The following is a 17,511-nucleotide window of genomic DNA, read 5'->3' as shown; positions in this document are numbered from 1 at the left end:
CACAATACTTATAATGCCACTTTTAGGCAGCTGAGAAATCATCAGCTCTTAAATAAAGATGAAACTAGTTAGTAATAAGTTATTTGTGTTTATCCTTTGGTTTCCTGACCCATAACTATGGTTGCAGGACAAGGACAGGTCCAGCCTTCCATTGTTTTTCAGCTTTGCTTTCCTGTCCGTGCAGGATGTTGCTGCTGTTGTCAGGCAGGCAGCATCCTGTGGTGGACTTCTTGCTTTGCAACCCATCGCTGTTAAAAAACAAGTCTCCTGGGTCATGACAATAAACACTGGCTTTGGTTTTTTTGTGGGTTTTTTTTTCCTAATCAGTTGAGTGGAGTGTTTTGGTTTTCATAGAATCGTAGTTTGGGTTGGAAGGGACCTTTAAAGGTCATCTGGTCCAACACCTCCTGCCATGAGCAAGGACATCTTCCACTAGATCAGGTTGCTCAGAGCCCCATCCAACCTGACCTTGAATGTTTCCAGGGATGGGGCACCTACCATCTCTCTGGGAAACCTGTTCCAGCGTTTCACCACCTTCATTGTAAAAAATGTCTTCCTTACATCGAGTCTAAATCTACTCTCTTTTAGTTTAAAACCATTACCTCTTGTCCTACCACAACAGGCCCTACTAAAAAGTTTGAACCCTTTGTTATGTTCTCATTACCTGTCTCAATAAATATGCACATGTTATTTTTGCAAACAACTCTCCAGACAATGCTTCATGTAAAGCAGAATGTACTGTCTAATTAGGTTTATTACTTGTTACAGCACAAATATCCTGACTGACCTTTATCTAGATGTTGGAGGGATTTTCCACTTTTTGTCCTCAGATTGTTTCCCCAAAACTCGACTGAAGTATGCTCTCTGACTGCTGAAGGTGAGACTCAAGGGCTCTTCCTCCTCTCCTTGCTGCAGTTTCCCTCCAAAAGAAATGCAAGCACTGAGGCAGGGTCCGCGGCAGGTACACCAGTCCTGGTGATGCCACACCAGGTCTGTGCACATACAGGGGGATCATATACTGAGCACCAGTATGCACTTACCGGTAGGAACTGTCTGCATTTTAGGGACTGGTGGTACCCTTATGTCTTGTGCCCCATCTTATCCTTCTGCAAAATGGGGGAAATAAGAATACCATGCTTTGTATATAGTGGTGTTTAAAAGTGTGTGATCTTCTTGATTATTGGGGTAGTCTATTACTGCTATTTTTTGATAAAATGTTCTGCTATGCGTGAGTTTCACATAGAATATTATGGTAGTTGTTAAGCAAACTGAAACCATGAGCTTATTGTTTTAACATACAATTCATATTTCTTGTTAACTGGCATTTACTTCTACAACAGAATTCTTACCTATGTTTTCCAATAATAATTCAAAATGCAACCATCATGAAGTTTAATACATTCTATTCTAAGATAGGTCTTAAATTTACAAAATGATTGAAAACTAGACTTGAGAAGAAAAATAAATATACAATTCCAGAAGGGCTTTGAGAATTTGAAATCAAACTTGTGACTAAAACAGGAAAAATGATTGGTTCCATTTTTTCCTCAAAAGAATACATTTTAGGTCAATTTTAATATGGCTTTTATAAGTTTTGCATTAAATTAGTGCCTTTTAATTGTATGCCTATTAAATATTTCAAAATTAAGAGCAAACATTTCCAAATCAAAAGTAAACACTATTTCAAAAGTGTATCAAAATGGAATGTTTTGATAGCATCAGAATTTTTTTCAATTCAGAAAAAATATCAGCAGAAGCAGTAAAAAACCATATATCAATGAGTAAAAAATAGACACTGTAAAAAGCTTATATAAAATTTAAATGGATTCTGTTTACCATAGTAAGGCTATTTGATTTTGAACCTTTCAGTGTATGATTTTATTATGGCCACCTAAACAACTTAGTAACAGACCTGTTTTTTTCCGCTCCAGAAAACACAGTGGTAAAATATAAATGGTATACAGAGAGGACACAATTGTTCTTCCAACTATAATGAAATGGCTCAATAACAGCATGAATTCTTATTTCAAATATGAATTGTACCACTTATTTTGTCATCAATAATTTTAGCAACAACTTTGATGTTATCTCAGACATCTTCCTTCAAACCACAATGTTTCTGGAAGCACTTATGTTCAACAAGAGACCACTGATCTTTTTAGCCTCTGTAGGTCTTCCTGTTCTGAACCATGAGAAACATTCTAGAATGAACATTTTTGTGCAGTGCTATCTAAAGAGGGTTACACCTTGGTTTTATTATTATGAACAATGTTTGCTCATGACTATCATATACCATTTTGAGCATTGAGTCACAGCTGTGTGTAAATTATCAGTGGATCACATAATCATAGAATCACAGAATAGAATCGTAGAATGGTTTGGGTTGGAAGGGACACTTATCTAGTTCCAACCCCCCTGCCATGGGCAGGGATACCTTCCACTAGTCAGGTTGCTCAAAGTTCTATCCAACCTGGCCTTAAAGTCATCTATAAAAAGTCATCTATAATTTCTGCAAGTATTTTAAGCCAGTCTATAATTTATCATATTTTTTCCCTCTTCCAAATGAATTAAATAGTAATATCATCTGTTTTTTTACAATTCTTACAGTAATCTGAGTCATGTGGTCATCCTAATTTCATAGAGTAACTAGATATAGTCAACAAAAGTATGATTTATTTTGTAATGGAATTGTTTTACAAAACAACATATAAGCTTAATGTATTTGTGAACTAAGAAATAAAATTGAAAAAATTGATAAATTGACTTTCTAATTTTCTCTTGTGTTTCTGCCACTGGATTGATACACAACAGTCTGTTGAACTCACCAGAGGCCTGCTAAAGCCTACATCTCACTGGGCTTCATAAAATAAGCATTCATATAACAAATAAATATAAATACAAATTTAACAGGAGTCAGAAGAATGTCAGAAGAATGGAGTATCCTACCCAACTGTATTCCTAGCATGCATCGCTAGCTAAATGCTAGCATTTTAAACAAATAATTCAGATGTGCCTGGGGGCAGCACTGTCAAGGATACCACCACTGACCTTTGGAAAATATTTAAGAGTAATGGGTGAATTCAGTAAGACAGCTATGTGTGAATATAATTGTGATTACATTTATCCTGATAGACAATTAGACTTTGTTATACCTTGTATTAGTGAGCATCCTGAAATGTTTGTGAGATGTAGCAATTATCCCATGGCTAACATTAGGTTATCTGAGATCTGTCCCTGTCTGTCTTTACAAAAATTTAGTATTTTTCAAAACAAAGCCAACCACCTGATTATCACGTTTAAAATAAAGTTCAACAGTACAGAGAAAGGAAGAAAATACCATTTTACACTTTTACAACAGAATAAACATGTCTAGCTTCAAGAGAATGGGACATCACAGATATTTTTATAATTCCTTTTAATTTTATTTTTACATTCATGAATTAAAAATAACCAGAAATTGTTCACAGTACAAATATAAATTCATCTCAAGGTAAGAAGAATTATTGTTTTGATGTTATAGCTGATTTTGGAAATTAAGGACTGCTATGACAATTCCTCATCCAAAATTAGTTATCACAGCTTTTATATTTCTTATTATATACTTTGATAATATGCTTTTGTATATTAAACTGAAAACTTCCACATAATGGAAGCAGGTGGTTTTTTTACAAACCTATAAACCAGATACATAAACTGAAATTGCATGTATGGATTTCTTTGTCCATAATGCCTTCCCCATAATTTTTACCCATATAGATTGATGGGTCATTCCAAGTGTACATCAGAAATTTAATTAGGGATCAATGAGAAAATTGTCAGATAATTATTCCCTTACAGCTGGTTGTGTTATATGAGGTTCATTGCTTTTCAGCACCATTTTCAGAACTAAAGTTTTGCTTTTATTTATTAATAAAATAAAAAATTTCAGAAACTATTCAGAGGACCAAACACTGAATAACGGTAAGACCTGTAAATGGAAGAGCATAGTAAACTTAACAGAGTTTTGGTATCTGCAAACATTTTTTTTTTTGCACTGATACAATTCCATAGGTCTGTTTGATTTCAGAATTATTTTGAGTTTTGAAGCTTTGAAACACCTGGGAGTTTTGTTTCATAGAATATGAGAGAAATTGTGATATCTCAGTTCATTATTTTTGCTTTGTTGTGGGTTTTTTTGTTATTCCACTGTTCAAGTTTGCAGTAGAACTGAAAGAAAAATACCCTTTTCTGCTGTGTTGATTTGTTGGTCTTTATGGAACAGGCTCATATGTTATCTTTTTTTCCATTGGCAAGAAATTGCAATTTAAACTGAGCAAACCCCAGAAAGCACTGTCTGAATTGGCATTTAAAGATCTCAGAGTTTAATTATATTCTAAATTCTTGTGTTGACTTCTGCACATAACACTGAAATAGATGTTTTTCATAGTTACTTTAAATTCTGATATGCAATAGTGAAATACTTATTCTGTAAATTAATTTAACAGTATTTTATAATACAAGTTACCTACCAGGCTTGAAGAAAGTATTTTATAAAAACCTCATGTTTTCGATATGTTTTGGATATTCCATGCATGCTGCTGATGAATTTTATTCTTACAAAATATTTTAGATGAAACATTCACTTCCTTGATTTCAGGAGCTGATGCTGTGGAGGCCCAGTGTAAGAGATTTGAAGTGAGGGCGAGTGGAGGTGGAAAAGTATTGTTTTCTGCAGATGAAGATGAGATTGTCATTGGAGCTGACAGACTAAAAGTAACAGGTACAGTAATAAGAAGGTTTCTAACAGGATGTAAATTAAAAAAAAAAAAAAAATAATACCCTTAGTAATAATTAATCAGTCTTCTACAACTTTTTCATTCACTAGAGAGTAAGAAGTCTTCTCATCATCAGTGATTGCTTGACCAACCAAAAGATACTGCTTCATCTAAAAATCAATTCCTCTAAAGGCAGATTTGAATTTAAACTCTGCAAGACCAACTATGTATGGTACAAGTCACCCTTTGCACAGTGATTGGCTTTTATATGTTACCATTAAGCATTGTTTCATAGTACCTGTGCCACTTGTTTAGTAACGCCCCTTCACAATGATAAAAACTATTTTTCTATACTATGGCCTTAGTTTTTTCTGCATACAAAGTATCAAGTCTAACTTCCATGTGAATTAAGGGTAGGTATTCTGCTTTACTTTAGGAGGCTCATTTGAAGTGTAGTAAGTAGAAAAAAAGGTTACCTAAGTTTGTTTTAGATAAATGCTTTAACTTTGGCTGATTAATAAAATCTTACCTGAATTTAGGCTGGATTTGAGGTATCCACTCATAATCTAGAATAAGATACAAAACTTGAATTTCTTCACCAGTTGGGGTGTTTAGCTTTAGGTCAGTCTGTATCTGGGGATGCCTGCTTTACAGATCTTGAAATCAACCTACTGGTTTCGAAGTTCAATTGTGTAGAAAGTATAAGATGGTTCTGGTTTATGGTGGTTATGATAAGATATCCCTTACTGGTCTGTGAAACTAAGAAATCCCTTATTAGCAACTTTAGACCTTTTAGAAAAAATATTAGGTAGTTCTACTTCTGTGTAATGCCAGATATATCATTAAAATAGATCCAGGATGTCTAGAGTTGAGCTATGACTGAACTTTCTTCATAAGCCTTGAGACTGTTGCTTGACAGTACATGAGGGATAATTTTTCTTCCCCTTTCATTCCTATCTGATCTCTGTCTATCTTCTCTAGCCAAGCAATGTGTTTTAATACTGCTAAACCAAAAGGAAAGGCTTTTAAAAGCACGCAGTTTAGTGAAGTTGCTCTAACCAGTATAATACCCTAAATTGTATCTGTTTACCAAATTTGGGATTAGGAGAGGGAGACATCAGTGTTCTGTTGAGTCAGCAGCAATTCTTCATAGGTAGTAGTTGTACAAGAATTTTACCACAGTAAAACCTAAGACAATAACTGGAATGATAAAAGAAGAAAAAAGAGAATCATATTGAATCCTGGTAAAATTCAAAATTGATCTGAATTATTAAATACCGAGAAAGTTAATCTTAAACATCAGAGAAATCTCAACAGAGGAGATTTCAAAGTATCTATCATAAGTTAAAAATTAAAACATCTTACAAATGACACTGAGGATTAAATTTCCTGCCATTAAGAAATGTAATCACAAATTGTAGATGTCATGGTAATTTTTTTTATTACTTCAAAAGCAAAGCAGTGCTCAACTGGCTTTAACTTCGAAGTCGCTTGAGTTCCCACAGCACCTGTTGACATCAGTGGTATAGAAAGCAGAACAACTAATGAAAATTTATTCAGCGATGCTTAGCATGGTATATATGATTGTTCCTTGTGAAAAGAACAGGATTTTCTCCTTAATTCTAGAAATACACCTGACTGTATTTGTATTTATATTAAGCTCTCCTGACTAAATTTAAAAAAAAGAAAAAAAAAACAAACACAACCCTAAAGGCTATGAAAACCTAAGTTAATGCTGCTTTGACATAATCATCTAAATTTTGGGGATTACTGTATATCTGTTGAGTCCTACCAGAATATTTCACTACTAGAGTTGTTTGTACAAGTAATTGATTTTCCTTCTGTGGCTAAAATGAAAAATAAACAAGAATTAGGACTGAGTTTTCAAAGAAATTCTTTCATTGAACTCAAAAAAATATTTTAGGGTTAAAACAATAAAAACATTGACTTTAATTCCTTGCACACACACACACACAAAAAGAAAGATGTAGGCATCATTTAAATATCACAAAGAAAATATGCATGTTGGAAGATTTATCAGGTTCCGAGTGTTATCATTTAGGTCATGAAGTTAATTACAAATTGTGTTCCCTTAAATAGCCTAGTGTCCAACACTTTGGGAAGTTTCTTTAGAAAATCATGTTAAGGTACTTTGTAATTGTAATTTGAAAGAGTAATTTACTTTCAAAAATCACTTGAAAATTGTCTTCTTTTGTGTTTATTCAAAAGTAATTTAATGAAGTTGGGATCATTCTTTCTAATCTCTGGATAATCATTGTGTCTTGAAATCAGATTTCATTAGTAAACTATCTTATAATGAGGCTATAAAAAGCTAATTTCAAAATTTTATGCTTTAAATCCCTAGGGCCCCCTTTAGATTAACTCTTCCATCATCATGTTAGAGAAGAAGAATATTATCCCACAGAATGAATGGAAGAGTATTACATTTCTAAATGAATGACCATTTCTGAAAGGCTTAGACAGAATAACCTCATATCCCAATTTCTGTAACCCTAACCCTTTTTGCAGCATAGGTACTAATCTGCAGCCAAATAATAAAGCTATAATGAGACATCTATGCTTTATTTTGACTTCAGTCTAAAGCTGAAATAATTTAACATAGATTTCCCAATGGAGACTAAAAGTTGTATGATCCATGCAATCTCAAGAAAAGTATTTTAAAATAAAAAAATATCCAACGGGGTAAAAAAAATAATTCTGTCTTCATGGAAAGATAAAATAGCAAAATCTTTCTTTCATTTAGTAGCACTTTGAATTCTGTCCAAAGATTGGGTGATACCTTTACATTCTTCAGCAAACACATGAAAGGTGATGAGTCCCTGTGAGTTGCATCAATCAGACTGCATTACTCTATATGACATGATATGACTGATGAAACCTGGCAAAGCATCATGATGTCAAACATCAACTAGAAATTTTTTTTAGTGTGTTTTTCTCAAGGCTGTGTTTTGATAATCATGGTGCCTTGGGGTGAATATAAGAAAGGAGTTACGGAAGAACAGAGAAAACAGAAAATTAATATCAAAAAGCAAAAATAAGCTGTGCTTATTTGGAGATGAAACTCTCAAATGTAGTCATTTAAGTGTAGTACTACAATGAAAACCTGATTTTCTTTTCTCGCTTAGCTATGAATAGTGTCCATTTGGAAACAGTTCACTCTGAATGGGTCCAATAAATGATGCATTTTGGTAATTTAATTAATTTTCTAAAGCGTGCCCGTTTCATGGGCATCTATAAACCACTAGGATAACGTGAGATTTATTTTATATGATTTTTTTCTCAATTCAGAAGAATACTTTCCTAATGAACAGCTTAAAAAAGCTATCTATTGTAAAGCAGTATAATAAATTCTTGATCAGTAAAAACTTGAAAGATTAAGTTTACAGCTTCCCATTGATTTTTTTGTAGCATTTTTATTGTAAATTTTTATATAGGCAGCCTATTCCAGGGAGAAAAGTATAGTAGAAACAGGCTAGTAATCCAGATATCAATGTATTTTCCAGATAAGAAAAATATGGAGTCAGAAGTAGTACTTTTGTTTTAGAGACATTGCAGCTATATATTTCCCTATTAAGAGTCTCTAAAATTAGGCAGTTAGCTGATTTAATTTAGACTTCTTATTCTTCTTTCCATCATTACTGTTGCTTTTTCTTTTAACTATGTTAGCTCTTTTCTACTTTATCATTGAAGGAAAGAAGAAAAAAAGATTCAACCTTTGATTTGTTAGACAGAGCTCTTAGAATTGCAGCTGCCTATTGCCCTCTGTGCAGGGATGCTTCCTACCACCAAGTTTAACATGTATCATAGACGTTTGTAGGAAGGGAAGAGAAAAGTATGATGAAGTAAACATACCGCCAAAATGCTGGGAAACAAGTAAGAATAAAGAACTGAGTTTCTGGTGGGCTCACAGGTTCCTCTCTGCACATGGTTAAACTCTTCTCCATATTATATTCACCCTGTCCCAATGAATAGGCAGCATCTATAGTATCGTGGAGTCTTCTTCACTCCCTCTGCAGTTACAGAGCAAGAATATCTGTCTGACTTTTACTTCTGTTATTTAAATCTTAATACAAAGTTTTCTGCCCTATGCTTTTATTTCATATTTCTTTTAATTGCAATACAATCTCTCTAAGGTATTCTTGTAGCAGAACTTGAAAACACTGTATTGGTCACACTTATGGGTGACAGCATAAGCATATATCCTGACTCAAGCTTTATCCTGACTTTTGAGAAAACAGATTAAGAAGGCCTAGCTCAATATACATTTTTCTGAGACACTGCTATGAAAGAAGGTTGTAATGTTTTCTATAAGAACATTCACTGTACGTCTCTGTTAGTACAGTTTGTCTTCCTCTTTTTTCTTGAACCAAACTTGTAGTTAGCAGCTGTCTAAGAAGTACTAAGCAAAGTGGAGGTTGTCTAGTTATATTCTAATCAAAACACCTATTTTTTGAACAATGTGACAGTTTTTTTTCTCTTCTGACTTTTGAGGTGGTTTGCTCAGTTAAGGCTAAAAAGCCATTATCAGAAACCCTTTTTTTTTTCCATTAAACTCACAATGTTTTACCAAATTATACAAACATTTTTCTTTTTTGAAAAGATTATTTCTCTCTATGAGTTTTGAAGGAGAAGAGATTGAAATTTAATTCTTATATTGTCTCTTACATGTTCTTCTGATCTATATTCTTCATTCAGATTTGGCTATAGTGTTCTTTATTTAACCATGATTTTATCTCTGATCCTTCTTCCAAGAGTCATAAAAACAATAGCATAACTTGATTTGTTACAGGCTTAGATACCTTCTTCTATATCAGTTGTACTTGCATATATGGCTTTTTTATTAATGTATTTAAAAAAAGGCAAGGCAAAAATGGATTTGCAAATTAAACCACATAGGTCTTCCATCAAAAGCCATTGCTGTTCTGCAGTCCAATCCAATTATGTTTTCTAGATGCAGCAAATAAGCTGTATCACTTTTGCTAAATAACCCAGTCTAGATTGTTTGGAAAATATTACTCACCTTTATGAAGAACTAATTTCTTTTTTTTCCTAATACTTTCTTAACTGCTGGCTTATTTTCTTTCATACCTTATTGCTGCATGTCTGAGTAGTATAATCTGTTTTAGCACAGGACCTGAAGTCCTTTCTGGATTTGTTATAATGATAATTAATATGTTAACAGTCATACGTTTCTTCTAAAAATAAATGAGAAGCTAATTAAAAACTTGTCAGTTAATGTTTTACCAAGATTTTTGTAATAGTTCTTTACAGTCCAACTGCTTCCATAATTTATTGAAACACAAAACTTTTCAGATATATGGAGCTCCATGTCTGTATTGTGTGAGCTGATATAATTAGCTGAAGATCACTTTGTTTCCATATTTCAAACATAATAATAGATCTCATCATGGGATTTGCAATTGTAATAAGGCTTGTGCATGGTTGCTAGCAGTAGTAGGAGAAACAAAAAGAAGAGGCACAAAAATTTTGCAGATCATTATGACCTCCTATGAGCAAAGTTATGTAGAAAGACAGAAGTCAGAGAAGAAGAGGAGTTAGCATACTTCAGTTTAATGAAAACTTTCTCAGATTAATAGCAGGATGTGTAGGTCAAATCTACTTTGACTCCAGAACAGTGTCAGGAAAAAATCTGTGAAGGGCTGAAAGTATCTTTTTCATTACACTAAAGTAAATGCTTATAGTGGGTTCAGTATGGCTTTGATCAAAGCCATTTACTTCACTAGAGGAAAGATGAGAGCCCTTATGTATCAAGGAAACTTCAGAAGATACCTGCATACTTATATTCTAATAATATTCTAATAATATCCAGAATTAACATGCAGAGGAGTGCATCAGTACCTCAGTTTTGATTTTAAGATTATGCTGTAGGACTGTGAGTCTGCAGGTAATTGAAATATAGAAAGGTCTTCCAGAGTAGTTAAAAGGAAATGATAAAATAGAAATATGGCTTATGGCTATAAAAAGGAAATATGACAGAAATATGAGGAAATATATGTGAATTGCAAATTAAGTTGGAAAAGTAAAAATAAAATATTTATAACAAGTACTGAAACATGGAAGAATAAATGATTATTTGATGTATGATGTTATTACAGTAGGTGTATTTCTAGTGCCTTCAGAGACTGAATAGGAATTTCAGTATGAATGGGAAAGAAAATATCTTGGATTTGACACGTTCAGTTGGTGGATTGTCATTCAGGACAGATGGAGTTTGGAGAGTGAAGTGGCAGAAGATGAAGGGAAGCACTTAATCACTTTAAGCTGACTTGCTGTGGTCACATAATTTGGCTTCGTAAAACTACAGTATTTGATGTTGTAATAAAAAGTTAAACCTTTAAGTAGATATGCCAGACTCAGTACCCTGAACACTGAATGAACCAGAATTCTTTTATCATCTTCTGTCAGTAACAAAAATGCATTACATATATAGAATTCCTGTGTTTCCTCAGTAGTGACTACATAATATGTACCCCAAAATGTACTGGGTGAATAAGGTTTCTGATAAGCTTTAGATCTTAAGAAAGCACTCTATGTCAGACTTGTCTGTATGAGAGCTCTGACTGAAAGATAATATTATTGCAGGAGTCTAACCACTTGGCAACAGAGCAACCTGTCAGAGCATTACTCTTGAGGTACAACTATAGAGCTGATTACAAGCATATATATGTGAGTTCCAAGCTGTCTACAAACTAGAAGTTTTATAGGCAGGCTAAAAGTGGTGAAACTAAACAAATAAATTTCTTATCCGGGACATTGCACAAATAGGTTTATATCTTCTAGTTAAGGGTAGAATGCATCCAGTCAGCCCAGATTGCAAGCAGTGTGTACTTACATCAGCCTGCAGGTGACTGTAGATTGTGGGAGGACTGCATTGACCTAAGGATAGTAACTGTTTGTTTGAAAAAGAAAGATTTTGATTTTTGACATGAACAAAAGCATGCCAAGGAACAGAATGATTGGTCTTAGGAATGTATGTAAAGAGAAATAAGCCTTGAGAAAAGCTTTTCTGAAATGGGAATAGACACAAAAGCAGAGAAACATGCAAGTGGTTCTGCCAGCCCAGGAAAATATGTTCAATTTCTTACAGCCATTCCACTGAAAAATACTCAACAAAGCTGTTCTATAGACAGAGACATAGAAGGAGCCAGCATATACTCAGGCAGGAGGAAGGAAAAAGAAGGGGAAAAAAAACCAGCAAAATGACACTATTTTGATGTTTAGGTAGAGGAAAATCACCCTCTACCTAGAGAGTCAACCTTTCTACAATCTATGCTTTCTGAATGCCTCTCCTTCCATATTTTTTTTCCTTATTTCATTATATCAGTTATAAGAGAAAACAGATTTTAATCCTTTCCTTCTGGGCTGTAAGCTCTTTAATTCTGTTAAATAGGGCTTATGTTTTTGAGCTGATTCTGTACTTGTCTGAGCGGCACAGCCAGCAGCTTCCCAAAGTTAGTGAAGAGACTGTTTGCTCTGTACTGGTACAGGGCAGTATGGATCCAGAGACTGAATCTAACTTCCAGATTGAATCTGGTTTTCAGGTTAAACCTTTGACACCAAGATTAAGTTATTGAATTTGTGACCAATGTAAGAATTAATACTTTTAAGGAAAACCTGCCAATATCTGCATCATATTCCAAATGATATGTTACATTCCCTATTGAAGGATGATGTAATTTAAAGTAGTTCTAGTTTTGAAGGGTCTGAATTGCATGATACCAGTCAAATCCATATGGCCTATGTAAGGGTCAAAGCCCAGTGGAAAATTGCCCCATTATTAGTAAGCTGAGGTAATTCTTAAATCAAACCAAACCAGCTTGTTCAAAAAACACACACTAAACATTCAGGTTTTCATGCAGAAACTGGATATGAATTGGGTTCAGATTTTGTAGTAAAATTCTAACTTTAAAACCTGAGCTAAGCCTGACACTCACATGTCTTCAGGCTTTGGTAGTTTTGAAAATGCACATTTAAATTACAGCAGTCAGACCCATATCTATTTTTAAGATGTAGCTATTCACAGGAGGGAAAGGTGAATCATAAAGGTGCTCCAGCACCCCCATTTTCTTTTTTTGTCTTAAAATAGTTGCTTGTGATTTATTTCTGCCTGGAAACAAAATTCTAATGTTGGAGATAAGGGTCAGGCTGCAAAGCACTATAGGATTTAGGTTGAATGAAAAGAGTATTCAGCTCCAATTACTCATCCTATAATGATGATACTACAGGCCAAAAATATCTTGCTTTGTCCTGGAACAGTATTCTCATTAGATGCTAGAAGATGAGATCATTTGGATTTCAATTTGTAAAGCCTTCAGAGTAGAACAAATACTAGTACATTTTTAGGAAATATTGTAGTCATCCGACTTTTCCCAAACCATATACAGATGTATCTCTTTCTCTGAGCCATGTAATACGTCAGACCTGCACTTTGTTTTCTCTGAATCCTACCTGAAACCACTATAAATTGGCTTTTTTATTTTTATCTGGTCTTAAGGCAAATTTTTTACCCAACTTGCAGTACAAGCTAATGTATTTAGTAGCCATTTATTAGCCATGGTGAGCTTATAGAAGAATATGTCATGACATACATCACACTTTCAAAACTCCTGTGAACGAACTGGAAGACATCAACACTGAATTAAGGTAGAAAGTAGCAGAAAGAATAAATGCAGAAATCCTTACAGGAAGGTACTGTTTGATTTCATGGCAGTCACAGTTTGAAACAAAGCTTTACTCAGAGGAAAAGTTAGCAGATTTACACCAGTAACATCTTGGACTTTACTGTTATCTGTAGATCTATTTATAAAGCAGGTATGCAGTCAAAGCTGTAGAAAACATAGATTCAAATCATTTCTGCCCTGAAATACATCTCAAAGCTTATTCATAGCAGACTCCTATAAGCTAGGAATAATTTCACCCACAGGAAGCAACTCTAGAAAAAAAAATTATATCACCCACGAATATATGGCCTGCAGCCTTCAGCCTACGTTGTGAATTTAAATTCCTGTCCTCATTGTGGCTAATGACAAGTTTGTAGCGACCAAAATAATTTGCACGTCGGGGTCACCAGTTGTAGCGGCCAAAATCACGAGTTAAAGTGTTCTTCTTTCTTTCTGCAGGGCAGGGGCTGTTTATTTCCTTTATTCTCTTTATTCCTTACAATAATACATACTTATATCCTCATTAAAGCTCTTTACCTCGGTAAAGCAAATCAGCAACTAGACAGCCATCAACCCTCTCTCCCATCAGACAGTTCCGTACTTTTCCACAGCTCAGCGTTGCAGCTGTCCGTTGTTTTTCCCTGCCACCTTAGCACAGCCTGGCAGTTTCTTATCTCTCTTCTAAGGCCTGTTTCTCATCAAAGCCTTGCTCCTTCTCCGGGCCTGCGCAGAGCTCACAGGCCGATGTCAATTTGCCTCTTAATATATTGAATCTCCCACAGCTGTGCAGGGCTGACACTCCCACACAAGTTTATATTTCAAAGTGTCTGACAGCATTAAATTCAGCACGCCAAGACACAAACGTAATAAGCCATCATTTTGGCTCTAGAAAAATATCATCAATGTATCATCATTGCCTTCGTATTTGAATTAAAAGTATATAACAATGTGGCTTTGCTCAAGGTTCAGAAAGTACAGAAGTATGTGTGTATGAAGATTAAGAAGTGTAGAAGTGTAGATAGGAAATGTTTAATTCAGAATTCTGTAAATTCTAGAAGGAAGAGTGGCAAAAATCAACATATATTCTATAAAATAAATGAATATATGTGGTAAGAATCATCTCGTAAAAAGAGAATGAAGCAAAAAACCTCAATATCCAGGCAGAAATGGATGCAGAATGTATAACTGCTCTAAGATTCAAAATGCAAATCAATTTATACTTCATGGGTACTGATGAAAGGGCAAAGAATCTATGTGGCAATGTTTACCACCAATCAAGAAAGATTATACACATGAAGCTTTTTATAAACAAAAAGATTCATCTAATGCACAGGGCCTGGTGACATTTTGGAATGTTTGGGGGCCTCTTGTTTCTTTTAACTACAGAGACAGACATCTGTTAGGAAAACAAAAAAGATCAAGATGCAGACTGTACTAAAGATTTATAGATTATAAGGATGACACACTGTTGCAAAAGTAATGTAAGGAGCATTGCTGATCAGTGGGGAGGAACTGAGAATGTGAAGGTGGAAGGAAATCTGAGAGAGGGCAATCACCATGTAATAAGAACATCCCCTGATTGAAAGTTACATGGAAAGACAGCAAAACAAAATCAAATTGACTTTCAGAGATCAATTTTAAAACCTCAAAGAATTCATAAGACTCAGAGGAGTACTCAGAAGAAGTTAGGAAGGATTTTGGATCACGAGTTGAAGAGCATCATGTGATAAAAGAAAGTAAAATAGCCTGCAGATCTTCTGCTCTATTCAACACTGTCAAGGTCCTCTCCAAAGTTCTTAGTCCAGTTTGGTGTACAATTGTTCAGTAAACAACTGGATAGAATCCAGAGTCACAAGACTGATTAGTTGTCCAGAAGCATGATCTCTGAGGGAAGAGAGAAAAAAATGGTGCTGTTTAGCTTGAAGAAAAAAATATCAAAGGGAATATGATATAAGTTTTGAGGCCTTGAGAAACAGCCTGTTGAAAAACAAGGGATGCTCTGTCAATTTAAAATAAATAAAAAAAAAAAAAAAAAGAAAACCAAGAATTTTTAATGGAAAGAATAGTGAAACACTGGAATTGTTTGGCTGTAGAGAATGTACATCTTCAACTATCTGTTGAAGATGAGCTGGTTGATCCTGATTTGGTTTTGAACTTAATGATCACAGCAAGAAGTGAGCCTTAGAGGAGATCAGATATTTTCTTTTTATCTCTAGTCACAAGCTAACTAATATAAACTCAATAAATTTGTTCTTTCTAACCTTAGGAGTAATGTCCTACTCTTTGCAGCTGTCACTATTATAGGCAGGCACATTTCTCATAAGTTTCTGCTTTTTTAAGAGAAGCCTTCTCTATATTAATTTTATTTTAAATGTCACATGTAGCTGTATTATTAACATAGAATTGTTTATTATTTTAAATACTTTTAAATGCTTCATATTATTTATGATTGTATTTTAATACTTTATGAGTAACTAATATTTTGGGCTTTTTGAGCTTTATTTATCAGAACAATCAGTCACTAAAGGAATCCTACCTGACACTTGAATTTATACCAGAATTTACAAGTTTCTTTCCATAAAGAAAAAGAATATTGTTGTCGGAGAATCATTTAAAGTTGATAAATGTAAAGTGCATATTATTTACTAAGACCTTGTAGAAAATGTGAAATTAGTAGATTATATGAGGTTTTATTGTAAAACACTTAGCAAGACTAGATGGAGATTACAGACAATTCAAGGTCAATCAAGTTTCAATAATGTATAGAAGGTGCCAGTATATCAATATACTACTGTTCTTCTACATGCAACACAGATAGAAGAGTCAGAATTCTGGCAGAAATTTACACTAGAATAATTCTTGCTACCATGTGTTAGATACAGTCCTCTTCATTGTAGTTTTATTTATATTCCTTGAGGGGTTTTTTTAGCTATAATACAGTGTTTAGTATGAAAAAACAGGTGGGTAGCATGACCAGAAACAGAGATCAGTATATGCATTTGCACCTAGCTCTACATTTGTATCTCTAACTAATCATTCATTAAATTTATCAGTTACAAAACTCTCATTTTGACATTTGTACAAAAGTGTTTCTGTTCAAGCTAAGTGTAAACTTCCTTTTCTCTTTTTTACAAAGTAAAAGAAAAACAATAGCAAATAATTTTATTCCTTTCTTAAGATTTTTCATTAAGCAGAGGTACACTGTAGTTTCTCCATAAATCCTGAGCAAGTCATAACACAATGTGGCATTATGAGAGAAGTGAAATACTCCTCTGCTTATAGAAGGAAGGTCATGCATCCCCAGCCAAGGTCCAGCAAGTACTGTTTGTACAGCCATAGAACCAGCACCTACTTTCTTGGCTTTCCCTGCTGCCTTTCAGCATGTGCTTTCAGAGACAGACAAGCCATTTGCCAGCTCTACTGTCTGCACTTCTTCACATACACTTAACACCTTTGCTCTGGCTTGTTTCAGGGAAGTCCTTCAGAGTTCTCATCCCTTCCGCATGGCTGTTGACTAGTCACAGGTTGACCATTTCTGTCAACTAGTGATTTGTCAACAACTTTAGCACTTTACCCCATTAATATTTTTGTTTCTTGGCAGACCTGTCATTAAAATGAGAACAAGTCTTTCAGATAGAGTAGAACTTCATTATGTACTACTACTCCTATTCAAAATTCTTCCATGTACCAGCCAAACCAGTTTTCCCAAGCAGGCACTTCTCCATGGGGAAGCCTACTTTTTCTGAGATCTGATCATCAGACAAGAATCTCAGGGTAAGTCTAAATAGCATACTGTATGTGGATGCAAACAAGTTTTCCTCTTGAAATCTAACTAGATACAAACTAGCATGGGTGGTCTTGAAACTGTTAATTGCATTGGTGTGGATCCTAGTCTGACTGAATTTGCCTTGACTCTCAGCAGCTATGTGATACTGGGTTTACACCTGGTCAGATATTCCTGGCTTAGAAATATATCCTCTGTAGACCACCCTCTCCTTCTCTGTCATCTGTTGTGAGCAATCCCTGAAGCTTTTCAAATGGGCTTCCCAGATCAG

At 34.4% G+C, this 17,511-nt stretch overlaps 1 protein-coding gene across 2 annotated transcripts in view; it reads left to right on the top strand.

The window, feature by feature from the left end:
* Positions 1-17,511, top strand: part of SGCZ (sarcoglycan zeta) — a 228,289-nt gene that overhangs the window by 172,893 nt on the left and 37,885 nt on the right. The window contains exon 4 of one of the 2 annotated variants that reach the window (XM_074821395.1): positions 4,637-4,759. The exons of the other annotated variant lie outside the window; for it this stretch is intronic. Within the exon in view, the coding sequence (XP_074677496.1) occupies positions 4,637-4,759 (123 nt within the window). The remainder of the gene's footprint in view (positions 1-4,636; positions 4,760-17,511) is intronic. 2 annotated transcript variants of the gene reach the window in all.

Source organism: Strix aluco, chromosome 4 (genome assembly GCF_031877795.1).
Source record: "Strix aluco isolate bStrAlu1 chromosome 4, bStrAlu1.hap1, whole genome shotgun sequence".
In the NCBI taxonomy this organism is placed as follows: domain Eukaryota; kingdom Metazoa; phylum Chordata; class Aves; order Strigiformes; family Strigidae; genus Strix; species Strix aluco.
The sequence above is the reverse complement of the archived record's forward strand: the minus strand, read 5'-3'. Positions and strand labels throughout refer to the sequence as shown.